Raw genomic sequence first — 14,987 nt, forward strand, 5'->3', positions numbered from 1 at the left:
AAAATGGAAGAATCCTGTCTCACATTTTCATTCTATTAAGGTAATACCAAAACAAACAAGAAAAAAAAAAAAAAGGCTATCTATGACAAGTATATAGTTTTGATCTGGCAAAAACTTAGCATGTGGTATAAGCTGTTGCACCTAATAACCTAAAAACTATGATAAATAGATATAGATGATGGATGGATAGATGATAGAGAGATGATGGATGGATAAACAGATGGATGGATAAACAGATGGATGGATAGATGATGGATGAATAGATGGATAGATATTAAGCCTTTCATGATGATAGGAGCATATGTGTACATATACATATACATCTCACAGATACATATGCATGTGTGCTTCTGCAAGCAGAGTATGCTGTTGAATATTCAACAACCAGTTTGGGAGGGGGGAGAGGGGAAGATGTACACACAATAGGTTTTTAAGTCTTATCAGCATTATAAACACTTTGTCCAATCAACAAAATCAAATCCTATTTTGTAGCATTTGCTGACTTCAGGGGTGAAAATCCTCACACTGAAAATGTTATGATCAGTTCTTCAGCTGGTTACATTCAAGCTAACTCCAGTATCCCCGTCTGTAGGTGTCCTTATATAATATGACAGAAGAAAGACCCCCTAGGACTGGTGGCCTTTGAACTTTCCATTTTTATACAAGGAGGATTCCTTTCCAAATAAAATAGTTATTTCCCTTTCTCCAGCAAATCTACGAAAAGTGAAAATCTCTGGTAGGATGTCACTGGCCTATTATTTATCCTAAATTGTAAATCTTGTCCCTAAAGTTGGAAAAATAAAAAGGTTTCAATGACACAAACTAATTCCAAGATGTTGAACACAGCCTCCACTTAAAGTGGGTTTTAGCTTCATAACAAGACGTGAATGAGCACTAGAAACCAAAGTGAATAATGCAGATATCCTTCTTAAATATAGTAGTTAATATCCGAATTATTTCCCCTGGCAAAGTTTGATTTTTTTTTCTGTTTTGCCTTCTCTTGAAGACACTAGTTTGCAATTCAGAGGGCCTAAAAAAAAAAAAAAACATTGATTTTACTTTCATCTTTCTGCAGTGAATAATTCTACTGAATAATTTACATATTCAGTATTGTTCTTTTAAAAGGAACAGCTCAGCATCCATGCCTCCTATTATTTATTCTTTTAATCAAGAACCTGCTTCACTGGTTTAAAGCCCAAGATGCAATATTAATGTCCCAAGATCAAATTCTCATTCTGCCCTCACTCTGGACAGCTTCCACTGAGCCCAGGGAAGTCCTATCTCAGAAGAGGGAAGCTGTAGAAAGATTTATCCTTTTTCTGATGAAAAGCATGAATTCTTCCTTTTCCATTCTCATTTTTCAAATAGCATCTCCCATTGATTTTATCATACCCTTTGCAATAAAACAACTAAATGATAAATAAAATAGAAATACCCATAAACATTTCTGAACAGATTCCAGGCACAATGAGGGACACAGAAGTAAAGGATATATCTCACCAATTCCATAGGTAACTGCAAATAACTCTCATAATGGATATCACCTGCAAATTTTATTTAGTTTCGGTTGGTATCCATCTATACACTGAGGAAGAACGAGATCTGAGTTTCATAATAATGTATTTTTATATCCAATTATAATTTTGCACTCTACCTCGTGGATAACTTACCTCCGCACATCTTACCTCCCCTACTTAGCAGAAAGAGCAGAAAACTTAAGGTCCAAAGATATGAGTCTTGAACTCCCTACTCTGTCCCTTACTAGTTGGGAATCTTTATGATTAATCTTAATTAATTAATCCTAATTAATTAATAAATCTTGATTAATCTGGGCCTCAGTTTCCCCATTGGTGAAATAGGGATAGTAATGACTACCCTATTTCACAGGATTACTGTATCATGATGGCCTTTCTGTTATTAACATGAAGGAATAGCAATATTCAAATAATTATATTTTGCCTTTTCTCAATCTTCAGAATGTCAATATTGGGGCTCAAATCTCCAGCTTCCTACTCTGGATTTTGAAGATGTTTTAACAAGTGATGAACATACCTATAATTGGCTGTCTACTCTTAAGAAAATTGGTATCGTACGGCTGACTGGAGCAGCTGCACAGAGAGGAGAAGTCGCTAAACTTGGCAAGAAGATCGGCTTCCTGTATCTCACATTTTATGGGTGAGTTACCCAATGTTCCAGTTCAGCCAACATACATAACATTTGCACCACTTTGTATTAAAGGTGAATCCTTACACTGGAATTATTTCAGCTGTCAATACTAACTCAGAAATTTCCATAATCAACAGGAAGCCAGATAAGAGAAAAGCAATAAAAGAGAAGGCTTTGCAACAACTGGGGAAATTTTTTAAATTGGCTTGAAAGTCATAAGCTGCCAGGAGCAATCGGTAGCTCGGTCTTGAGTGTGGAAGAAGATCAAGTCTTCCCAGTTTTATTTCAAAATATTCTGAATTCACCAGCATTGATATTCTCTCTCCACAGAACTGTAATATAACAAAACAAAATCTTTTTTTTTTTTTTTTTTTTTTCCCCCTGAGGCTGGGGTTAAGTGACTTGCCCAGGGTCACACAGGTAGGAAGTGTTAAGTGTCTGAGACCAGATTTGAACTCAAGTCTTCCTGAATTCAAGGCTGGTGCTCTATCCACTGAGCCACCTAGCTGCCCCCAACAAAACAAAATCTTGAAACCAATTGCTACACATGCAGGGAAGGGGAAGCGAAAGATGGTGGCTGCCATTTATATAGTATTTTGAAGATTGAAAAGTGCTTTAGGAACTGTATCTCTTTTGATCTCCAACTACCACAATGCCCATTTTACAGATGAGGAAAGCTATCAGGATCATTTCCTTTTTATGAGCCTTCATCATAGAATGAGGTTAGGTTGATTACTTCCAAGGTTCCTTTCTGCTTTATTTTATACATGTTATAAGTAGGATTTGAATCCAGATCTATCTGAGTCAAAAAAATCACATATGTAGAGATGAAAGAGACTTCCAGAAATCATTTAGTCCAATCTTCTCATTTGATAATTAAGGAATTGGAAGCCAAAAGCTGGACTTACTTACTAATGGCTATATAAATAGCAACTCAAGCATCCTGCTTCTGAATTGCATGTGCTCCTTCCAAAGTCCAACATTCCATCCACTTGGTTATACCAACACTGCCTCTCTTATAAGAAAAGCAGGATTAAGTTATTTTTATGTGAACGGAAACATCTTTGTGCCCCATAGCAAACAGCCAGAGATAATAGTGCATTTCCATTTTGAATCAAGAGATTGTTTAAAAGGAGGGTCTACGAGGTTCGTCAATAAAGTATGACATCTCCAAAGCAAGAACTGATGAAGTCTCAATGCAGATCAAAGCATACTTTTTTTTTAATTCTCCATTTTTCGTGGATTTTTTTGGTCTGTGTTTTCTTTCACAACATGACTAACATAAAAATATGTCTTGCATGTCTGCACATGCATAACCTAGATCAAATAGCTTGCCTTCTCAATAAGGGAGGAAGAAAGGGAGAGAATTTGGAACTCAAATTTTTCAAATGTTAGAAATGTTTTTTACATGTAACTAGGGAAAATAAAATGTTAAGTAAATAATTAAAAAATAAAGAAGGATCACAAATAGCAGTTGGACGTTCTGATCAGCACAGAGATAGTATATTTATAGTCTTCCACATTAAACCTCCTATGAATTTGAGACTTTTAAATCAAGGATTATTTTTCTTTCAGTCATTTCATATTATCTAAGTTTTATACCTTAATCTATTTCCAAAAAGGCTTGAGGCAACTTAGTGGCTCAAATACTCCTAACAGATTAGACATAACAATTCAATAATATTTTATCCAGGCTTTTTTTTTTCTTTTGGCTTAGTAACATTCTGTTCTTATGTTATGTCATATAATATAATTTGTTTTTCCATTCAAAAAAGTTAAGCATGCCCCTTAACTTCCAATTTTGAATTACCATAAAAAGCTATATGCATACACATATATACACATTTATGTATGTATATGTAAAATGCATGTGTATATATACATATTGTATATATGTGTGCATGTATATTTGTATGCCTATATAAATTCATATATGTGTCTATATACATACACATGTGTATATACATAATCTACATATGCACACATGTGTATATTTACTTACACATATTTTCTTTGATCTTTTAAAAATATAGTTCTAGTCATGGTTTCACTATTTCCAAGAGTAGGTATAGTTTAGTGACTTTAATCTGCTGTACATTTAAAAAATAATTTTAAGGTATAAATAATAGATCTAAATAGCACTAGCTCAGAGGCCAAAAACACATGCCGTTTTAAACAGCTTTATTTTCTCAGATGATGGTATCATATTGTCAATTTATTATCTGGACAACTAGATGAGATGGTCATTAAGTCCCTATTTTAAGAAGGATGAATGCTTACTAGTAGGATAGAAACAAAAGCCAAGAGAAATCCATACTTTCACATCAGTCAATAAAGATTTATTAATTGTCTGTCATGTGCCAGGCACTTCATGTATATGCACAGAGAGTAGTGCCAAAGATTGAGGGCTAGAATCTAATATAAATACTGATTTTACAATTTACCCAGAGAAATTAAGATATAGAGCATCATGGTGAGGGAAAGGGACTTGTACAGTTTTGTTTTGTTTTTTTCCCCCTTTGGAAGTGGTATAATTCAGTGGAAAGAATACCACTTCCTGGGTTAAGATCACACACCTCCAGTATATACTACCTGAATAAGTTTACATTTGTCATTTCATTTCTCTTTTCCTCAGTTTCCTCATTTGTGAAAATAGAATATTAGCTGAAGTGACCTCAGAGCTTCCTTCTAGCTATAAAATTATGATCCTGTAACTCCAGGGAATGTTAACTGATGAAAAGCAATTCAATAATTGGGTTGAATAAATAAGCTAATAATGATGATGGTGCTGTTGATGATGATGAAAATAATAGCAACAGATCCCTGGAGTCATTTAGAACTGATATGGGGCATGGAGTGAAGGTGGAGGGGAGAGGGAGCGAAGGGAGGAGGAGAAGAAATTATTTGCTGTCTTTTTGTAGGATTAGATTAAAACAAGACCTGAGATTTGAGAAAGTCTTAAAAGGAGACATGACATAATCAGAAGTGGAATGTTCCTAGGACATGATACTTCTTTATACTCAACCATCTTCAATGAATATTCCAAAATTTTGAATGATGCATCCCGGAATAAATTCCAAAGGAACCACATCCTCTGGCAGTTAATAGGAAATTTTCCTACTCTATAATCAGTCATTTAGTGGAAAACAATCACCAGACCAGGAATTAAAAGGATGCCTGAGTTCCAGCCTTGTGGCTTGGCCCAAACATTTGTTGCCAGGCTGTTTAGAATCCATCTCTTCACCTGCGGGTCTCATTTTTATCATCTGTAAAAATGAGAGATCCGGACTTGTTATTCCCAAGGTCCCTTTCTTCCAGCTCTTAAATTCTTATGTCTTGATCTTTTCCCAGACCTTTTCCTCACCAAAAAAAAATTGTTTTTCATGGATATTATATTTTATTTTTAAAATTTTTGGATGCATTTTGTTTTGCTATTACAGATATTTCTTAATACCCAAACCACTTTTCAACTTAAGTTGTCGAAGAAAAATGATTTTTTTTAATTAACAGAAAAGATAGATGTGTTCTTGAACTTTGGCAGTATAAAGATGACCATGTCAATGATGAGAGCTTGTTGCCTCTCCACTATAACTTTTAATGGATATTGTTTTAGTCACTGTATATGCTATTCTTTTGGTTGTTTTCTTTACTCTGTATCACCTCATCTAGATACTAGATATTCCCATATTTCTCTAAATTTTTCATATTTGTCATTTCTTATGGTCCAGTAATGTTCAGTCACATCCACATGCCATAATTCATTCAGCCATTCCCCAATTGTTGAACACAGATTTTGCTCTACCAGCAATGGAATAGTATGTTTATCTGCCTTCAGCCAATCAAATATGACTTTTCCCATCCAGTCTGATAGGGGTAAAGTCATATCTCAAGATTGTTTTAATGTTATTAGAGATTTGAAATATTTTAGAGTTGTGAATGATAGTTTGTATTTATTTAAGATTATAATAAGTTCTGGAAAAGACTTCACAGACTATCTAGTTATACCCTGTCATTTTGCAGATCAGAAACTGAGGCAGTTAAGTAGTTTCATCATTTGAAAGTATTTGTCTGACATCATGTATTTAGAAAGGAAAGGATAATTTTTAATGTTTAAAATTTTTATATCAAATATTCTAGGCTAATGACAAAGCTACTGTAATGAGAGGAGATAGGATGCCTTAGCAGTACCATGGAAGAAACAATGTAATAGATAAATCTCAGGTTAGAAATATACAGAAAGTTTTGCAAAAAAATCAGTAGGGCAAGAAACAAATCAGAAACTGAGCAATAATCTTATAAATAAAAACACTGGAGACAAAAACTGTGTGGAATTCAAACCCCATTACCAGTTGTTACAAAGAATATATATTGGTTATTTCATAACAAAGCTACTCATTTTCTGACAAATAAAATATGCCATCACATAAAGTGAAAGTTGGGATTGGGAGGGGCCACAGAAATTATTTAATCCAATTCCATTATGTTATAGACGATCAAAGATACAGAGTTCCAATCCATTCAACTCTCAGAAATTTCCTAAATCATCATCTCTGCACTAGCTATATCTGTTCTTCCCTGTCTTGATCCCTCTATTAATTAATTCAATTCAACTCTACCCTCTTCTCAAGCTCCTTCCCCCCCTTATCCTATTGAAAATCTTGCCCTTCCAAGTCTCCGCCTTATATGACTCTATTCATCCGCTGCCTTAACTCCCAATTATAAGCTGGAGAGGGGCAGCTAGATGGTACAGTGGATAAAGCACCGGCCCTGGAGTCGAGGACCATGGTTCAAATCTGATACCATATACTTAATACTTACTAATCATTGGGATTCTGGATAAGTCACTTAACCTCAAATGCCTTGCAAAAATAAAGAAAAACAAACTGGAGAGAATCAGTCAACAATGCCAACTGAATCCATATAAATTAATGCTACATAATCTCAACTGAGCCCTCATTATAACAAAGCAAGATCTTTTTATCCCTCTAATCAATTCAGTCCCCCTCTTACTATAGCAGATTTTCCTGCTCAAACTTCTTAGATTCCCTCTGATTGCAGAGATTCTCCAGATTTGAGTTCTATCCTTAGAATCTATACAATGTGTGATTAACTAATTGACAGAATATGACACCACCTTTCTGCTTTAACTACTTCAGGTGGAGTTCTTCATCTCTCAGAATCCGAAGCAATGTTAAGACCAAGCTGGCAGCAGACAGGCAGAGTGTATGCATTCTCAACGTCCTTTGCCCAGTACAAAGTTTCTTACTTTATCAACACATTTCATAGATACATTAACTAAGCATGAGGCTCCCACACTAAGTAGTCATTACCTTTCTGACAGAGACAGCAGAGATTCTATCTCTCTACCCCTTTTTTAATCTCAGGATCTTTGTTTTAAAATCTCTACGGACATCTTAGAGAAATTTCTCCTTCACCTGAAAAGCTGTTAAAAAAAAAAAGGGGGGGGAGGAAACAGTTTCAACTTTGGCTAGCAAGTTGTTTTCTTTCAGATGAAGGCTCAGAAGTTAAGATTTATTTCCCTCCTAAAATGTTTAGTAGGTAGTTGAATATCTTGACAAACCAGTAAGTGATTGTTTTAGCAAGCACTTTGTGTAGATAATAAAAATGTGTTCATATGAAATATTGATTTGTACTGCTAGAGATAAGGAAGGATGAAGGTGGAATTTGTACTGCCTTACTCATCAAATTTGGTTCCAGTTCAACATGACACAATTCAACATGGCTCCCATTTTCCTTTGCAGAGTTGTTTCAAGAGTGCAATCCAGTCCAACTGGCTTGCTAGTTGTTCACAGTACATAAAGTTCCATCTCCTTCCATGAATGTTTACATGCTGTTCCTAAAGTACCTTTCCCCTCACCCTTTAGCATCACTAGCCAGTTGAAAACATGCATTGATTATGTAACCCTGGACAGTTCCTTCAGGTATGCAATGGGGATACTAATACCATTTATCTCTAGATATTGAGATCAAAGTATATAATATGAAGTGCTTTGCCAACCTTAAAGCACTAAACAATGGAGAAGAAAGGAAATAAGTAGTTACTCTATTCAGGGAACTGTTAAATGTTTGTGTTTTTTTTTTAAAACAAATTTATCTTATTTGATCTTCACAATAATCCTGTTGGTGTTGTTTACTGATTCATTCCTGATACATTCCCAAGTCCAACTAATAATGCTAGCTCTCTTTGGAAATTACTTTGTATAACAGTATTTATTTATCTATGCACAGATGATATCTCCCATATATGATGCAAGTTCCTAGATGGAGGGTACTTCTTATCTCTCAAATGCCCACCTTGGACATAGTAAGTGCTACATAAGTGTTTAGAGAATTGAAAAGGAAAAAAATATATCAAGAGCCTATATGTATGACATCTATGCATAGAGATATAGTGTCAGAATTTATTGCCACATTTATTGTGTCTATGGCATATAAAGCTCTGTGCAAAGCATCAGTTCTATGATGGGAATCTAAGGGAAAAATACTTAGAAAGATCAGGGGGCAGCTAGGTAGTATAATGCATAGAGAATCAAACCTGGAGCCAGCAGGACCAAAGTTCAAATCCAGCCTCATTCACTTGACACTAATTTTGTGAACTTAGTCACCTAACTCAGATTACCTCAACAACAACAACAAAAAAAATCACAAGACATAATAAAGGAATAATTGACTCTTTATGTATTCTTTAAAGCTCTAGTAGAGAGCCCTACATATGGTAGGCACTCAATTCATATTTGTTGGTTACCTGAGCACCACTGCCTTTGAAGTGAGAAAGGACAACTACTCGGACTTAATAAATATGTAACCTTGGACATATCATTTGACCTTTGTCTCAGTTTCCTTAACCATCAAGTAGAGATAATAACAACACCTACCTCTCTATTCATCCACTGCCTTAACTCACTTATAAACTGGAACAGCTAGATGGTACAATGGATAGAGCACGGGCCCTGGAATCAGGAGGATCCAGGTTCAAATATGATACCAGATACTTAACACTTACTAATTGAAAGACCGTGGACAAGTCACTTAACCCTAATTACCTTGCAAAAATAAATAAAGAAAGAAAAATAAACTGGAGAGAATCAGTAAACAATGCCAACAGTATTATTGTGAGGATCAAATAAGATAATCTTTGTTTAAAAAAAAAAAAAATTTTACCACAGTTCCGTGAATAGAGTAACTACTTATTTCCTTTCTTCTCCATTGTTTAGTGCTTTAAGGTTGGCAAAGCACTTTATATTATATACTCTGGTCTTCTCAATATCTAGAGATAAATGACATTAGTATCCCCATTGTGTACATGAAGGAACTGTCCAGGGTTATATAACTAGTAAGTTTCTGAACCTGGATTTGGATCCTGTGTATCTGTATTCTAAGTCTGACACGCTATCAGCCAAGGAAGAAAAGTCATTATAGGGAACACAAAAGTAAATGTGATCCATCAAATAGCAAAAACATAAATGGAAATAAAAGGAAGAGAAACTGAGTCTGAGCATGATCCTATCACTAGTTCTTTGCTGGGAAGAAATTGGTCTCACCTTGCCATATAATTTTCCCTATGCCTATGACCCACAGAGTACTCAGTTGACACATAAATTATAGGAGTTCATTATTATCTTGGCCGAACGCTCTCGGATCCTTGCACGGAAGCTATTTGACAATGATAAAATAATAAAATGCTACTGCCCCAGCTCGTCATCAACATGGATGATTTTTCTGTAAGCCTCATTCATTGATAAAGTAAAAGCAAAATGTGCCCTTAACATATTCCTGGTGGGATCTTTGTCAAAGAAACCATTCCAGACCCTATTAATGGTATAGGAAATAGCCTCTGTGGACAGGGGGTAGGGAAAGGTGGATAGATCTATATTGCCTTTCCAACACTCACAATATTCCTGCAAGCATTTCTGAGAATTGTCTCTAAGCCAGCCCAGTGGCATTTCACACATTTGCTAATGTTATGGATCCGGATTGTATGTGAGAAAATATGATTATTTCTTGGCATCTGGCTCAGGAAGCACAGGAGTGACTGAGTATTACCATTGATGTGCAAGTTTTAGCCAAATAAATCAAAGAATGGTTACTGGTTGGCTGCATGTAACACACCCTTTTGGTTAAGTAGAAAATACTATTGACTTTGAAAGAACCACCAACTTAAAAATCCAAAGAACAGACTAAATTACAGGGATTAATTGTAAAAGCTAGCAGTCATATGTCACTTTAAGGTTTGCAAAACCTACATTGTCTGCACTAATGCTACTAACAACTCTGTGAAGGTTATTATTATCTTCATTTTACAGATAAAGAAATTGAGAAAGTGGGAGATTACATGATCTGCACAAGGCCATTCAGTGATAGTTATTGAATTCATATCTTTGTGCTCCATATCTACTATTCTATCCATTATACCATCTACCTAAAGAAAAAGATAAGTTTATTCACTTTACCGTAGCTTCTAACAAAACTATGCAGCCTGTCCTTGATGATAATGATTTCTCTCCTACAAATCAGTTAGATTTGCAATAAAAACAAAAAAGTCCTCTTTAAATTTTGAAGCTTGTTGGAAAAGCACTTTTCATATCTATGTTGGGGTATTTTAAAAGCCTATTTTAGATAAATTTGTTATTATAGTAAATTGGGGAAGGGAATATCTTGAAAAATGTATACCCCAAGGAATTGCAGTTTTTCCTCCCTCAGTCAAGTCAAGCTAAGTTCTTTCAGGCTGTTGTGAGCCCTGGTTCAGGTTATCAGCCAATAGTTCATCCCTTGGGGTCCCTTTGCAGCATTAGGTTTCTTTGTAATGAACATGGATGCCAACAAAACCATTCGAGTATGAGGTCACCTCGTAAATGAAAGGAAAAATAATTTGTGAGTCTCATGCTCTTCCAGAAATCATCTGTGGAAATTCATGAGAGACTCTGAGAAAAACACAGTATTTTTTCACTACAGTTCTCAGGACTTCATTGCCTTTCCTTCTTAAATTCAGTTAACTGGCATCCTTGCCAACTCCACTACAATCAGATGGCATAGTCCTTGTTTCTGACATGATTTTCCCTTTATTCTCTGATAATGAATTCATCATCGGATTCATCTTTTGCCAAGTGACTGACTCTGAAGTTCAAGGAAACAAGCTAAATGGCCTGTCTAGAAAATCCAAAACTCAAGGAAGTATAAAATACAAATGCAGCAAGTATTGACTTGTTATAGGAATAAAAATTATTCCTATAAATTTAATGAAGTATTTTTAAAATGCCTAGTAGGCAAAATTATAATAGTCTTCTATTTAGGTTTCTCTGTTTTTAATCTTTAAAAAATTAAAAATTAAAAAAGCTCAGTAGCCAATCTTTGTTCTTCTCAGCTAAAATATGCACATAGGTCTATAAACATTACTCAACATATATCATGTCCCTCCTCCCCATTAAAAACAATCTTCTTCAATTGAATTTATCCCACTTGTTATACTCCTCTCATGCCTTTTATGCATTTATTTCTACATGAAAACATAAACCGATCTTCCACTAAATTATAAATTCTGAATGTGAAAACTAAGTCTCATTTACCTTTTTATCACCCAAATACCTAGCAAGATGAAATGTCTATAGTAGTTGTATTAATTATCATTTGGTAAGTAAATCAGTGAATTCATACTGAATTCTCACCAATGAGTTCACTTTGTAATGTTTGACCTTATACTTATAATTATATATATATATATATAATATATATATATATATATATATATATATATATATATATATATATATATATATATATAATTTAACTAGTTGGACATTTAATAAGAACATTTGTTCTTTCAATGAAAAGATCTTGAATGCAAGGGCTGGACTATTTCAGTTTTGCTTACTAGGGATTTTAAAAATATTTTACTAAATTTGTAGAATCAAAGGTCAGAGGGTGGTAGAAGCAGAAATCAAAGGGATCGCAGCAAACATCTAGTTCACCTACCTCATTTTTACAGATAAAGAACTTTAGTACAAGGGCACTTAAATAAGTTGGGCCTGATCACAATAATAGTAAGATTCAGAAGGAGAATTTTGAATCCAGATTCTCTAAATTCTCCAAAGGCATCATACTAAATGAACTGAATTTTTAGGTTTGAAATGATTCTTTAGTTTTTATAAGTTTGGTCAAGATCTGTGATTTTAGTATGATTCACTCCACCAATGGAGGTGATAGCTGCACCTTCTTTGCAATTCCTTATATTAGAGAGATCTTTGAGAAACTCACAAATTAAGAAATTTGCTCAAAATCAGATGTTTATTTTTAGCTTGTTTTCCATATTGAGAATGCCATAATTTTTTTAAATTTAAGAATGAAATGTCCAAAAAGTGGAAAGTTATCCTTGCTTTGTTCATAATTCATTTTAGATCTTAAGATAGCCACACATACCCCCCAAAATAATTTTCATCTACATAAAATTACTTTCATAGATCCTCATTTAATAAAAATGGGAACTGATTATTTTTAAAAATACAACTGCCAAAAATCACTCTATAAATTATTATCAATATCAAGTCAACTTGACAAATATTTAGTGGCTTGAAAACAGATTTTTGTGATGGTTAGTTGTGTTCAGTTCTCTTTGACCCCATGTTGGTTTACTTGACAGCAATATTGAAGCAGTTTGCCATGTCTTTCTCCAGCTGAGAGTAGGTGTGTGTTAGTAAATATTTAACAACAAGCTCTCCAAAAAAAAGTATGCCCCCCACACTTGTAAGTTTGATCTTCATTATTGCCATTTTCCCCATCACTTTCTTAAATTTAAACAATTAACTTTTGGTAGCTTGCCTATTTTGGATGTCAATGATCAATTTTTGTGAGTAGGTTTGAGCCATTTCTAATACATCTCTTCATGAGAAGCAATCAACTGTGGAAAGTATTCTAGATTTTGAATAAGAAGACTTAGATCCAGACTAGATTTCTCATGTATTAGTTGTGAGACATGTAACAAACTTTCCAGATATTATTTTTCTCATATAAACTAAGGAGATGGAATGCTTTCCATAGAATCAATTCAAGGTAGTTCAATTAAAGAATCAGTTTTTAAATTTTCTTTTAAAAAATAATTTAAAGCATATAAAAATAGGGGGGAAATTGCCATGTCCACAGCAGAAAATAAAAGATTCAAAATCAAAAGCAACAAATTTCCATTTCAAAAAAAAAACCTATGTAATAAATGCTGCACTTTGTCTTTTGCTTCCTTTTAAGTTTTCTTTTGTTCTCAGCTATGTACTTTTTACTTTATTCTTTTTTTCCCTCTACTCCCTAAAGGATATAATTAAGCGCACACACACACACATATATATATCTATCTATATATATATATGTGTGTGTGTGTTTATACATACATATATGTGTGTTTACATACACACATGTATATGTATATACACACACAGAGAAACAGATACCTAGAAACATATGTAGATATGATATGACACATGCACCTAGCTGTAGATGTGTGCAATAGTCATAGAATTATACATGTAAGTTTGTATGTGTGTGTTATGTATGCATATATACCTGTGTTTATGCAGGTATACAGTATGCATGTGTGAGCCCCGACAGATATGGCAATATGGGTGTTTGCATTCTATAAAAATCAAGATTGAAGAGTACACAGATTCATTGCATTTATTCCTGCTGTTTTCTTGAAGATTTAATATTTGGAAGAAAATAATGGATGTCAAAAAACAAATTGCCATTTCCCTGGAATGGTTCAATTCTATCTAAGAGAAAAAAGACATCACAGGATCCTTTTCAGACCAGCTGTGTAATCATTACCAGAATATGTTGTGAACAGAACTTATTCATCCCATATTCAGTTCTGTATCCAGTCTGGCTGATCCTATATCATGCCTAAGTTAATAAAGAGCATGAGAAATATTTACTCATCACCTGCCAGTTAATTACAAGAAACACTGACAAAACCTGGGTCACTGCACAGATATGATCCCCATGAGATCTAGTTAACTTCAAAAAGAGAAAAGTTCTGGGCTTATTTTTTTGGAAACAGATGGCACCCAGTCTAGCCAGCTGTCTCTGAAATAATTCCCCTTAATCAGAAAGGGAACCAGGTAAAAAAAAAAAATTAACAAAAGATGATCAAGGCAAAACCATCACTACTTGAGGGCAGGGGGTAAAAATCAATTCAAAACACATGTCTCACAAACAAATCGGGAATGTTATCTTCATGTAGAGAAGACAATATATTCCACATCTTGGTGGAATAAATCTTTTTTCCCCCTTTCATTTGATCCTTTTAAAATTGCACAAGTCTTGATGATGCATAGATTATGTATATTGACAATAGTGTAGACCTGAATTCTGTATTAGCTCTGTATGGAGTGCATCCAATTACACGAACACCATAAAGAATATATAGTTTTGGCTCTAGTTGCTATAATATAATGGATTGTCAGACTTGAAATGTGTTGCAATAATTTATAAATACCTCTGCTTCTTTCACTCAGTTTTCAATTCATGACTCTACACTGCCTGATACAGCTCAGAAAGTTTTGTTAGCTGTTCCATCTTAAATTTAGATGAGAAAAACAGAGAAATAAAGAAATTTATTCTTAGCCCTCAGGATTGGGAAGAAATTGTACTTGTATTCAATAAGGAAGATAGTCTCAGATAATGGAAAAGATTATGATTTTGCTATATTTTAAAGAAAAGACAGTGTTAAAATTTATTCTCCTCATAAGTATTTTTTAAAATTCCTTAACATAGATAATAGATTTTCCCCCTGCTCCCAGAGAATTCAAGGAAACAAGCAA

At 34.2% G+C, this 14,987-nt stretch overlaps 1 protein-coding gene and 1 long non-coding RNA gene across 3 annotated transcripts in view; one reads left to right on the top strand and one right to left on the bottom strand.

Annotated features, from left to right (window-relative positions):
• Positions 1–14,987, top strand: part of BBOX1 (gamma-butyrobetaine hydroxylase 1) — a 107,082-nt gene that overhangs the window by 71,462 nt on the left and 20,633 nt on the right. For both annotated transcript variants that reach the window (XM_074275536.1, XM_074275537.1), the window contains one exon: positions 1,977–2,175. In XM_074275536.1, coding sequence (XP_074131637.1) covers positions 1,977–2,175 — 199 coding nt within the window. The remainder of the gene's footprint in view (positions 1–1,976; positions 2,176–14,987) is intronic.
• The window catches only part of LOC141547139 (uncharacterized), a 107,585-nt gene that overhangs the window by 40,321 nt on the left and 52,277 nt on the right, over positions 1–14,987 (bottom strand). The gene's annotated exons all lie outside the window — the stretch shown is intronic.

The sequence above is a fragment of the Sminthopsis crassicaudata genome, chromosome 6 (assembly GCF_048593235.1).
Source record: "Sminthopsis crassicaudata isolate SCR6 chromosome 6, ASM4859323v1, whole genome shotgun sequence".
Lineage (NCBI taxonomy): Eukaryota > Metazoa > Chordata > Mammalia > Dasyuromorphia > Dasyuridae > Sminthopsis > Sminthopsis crassicaudata.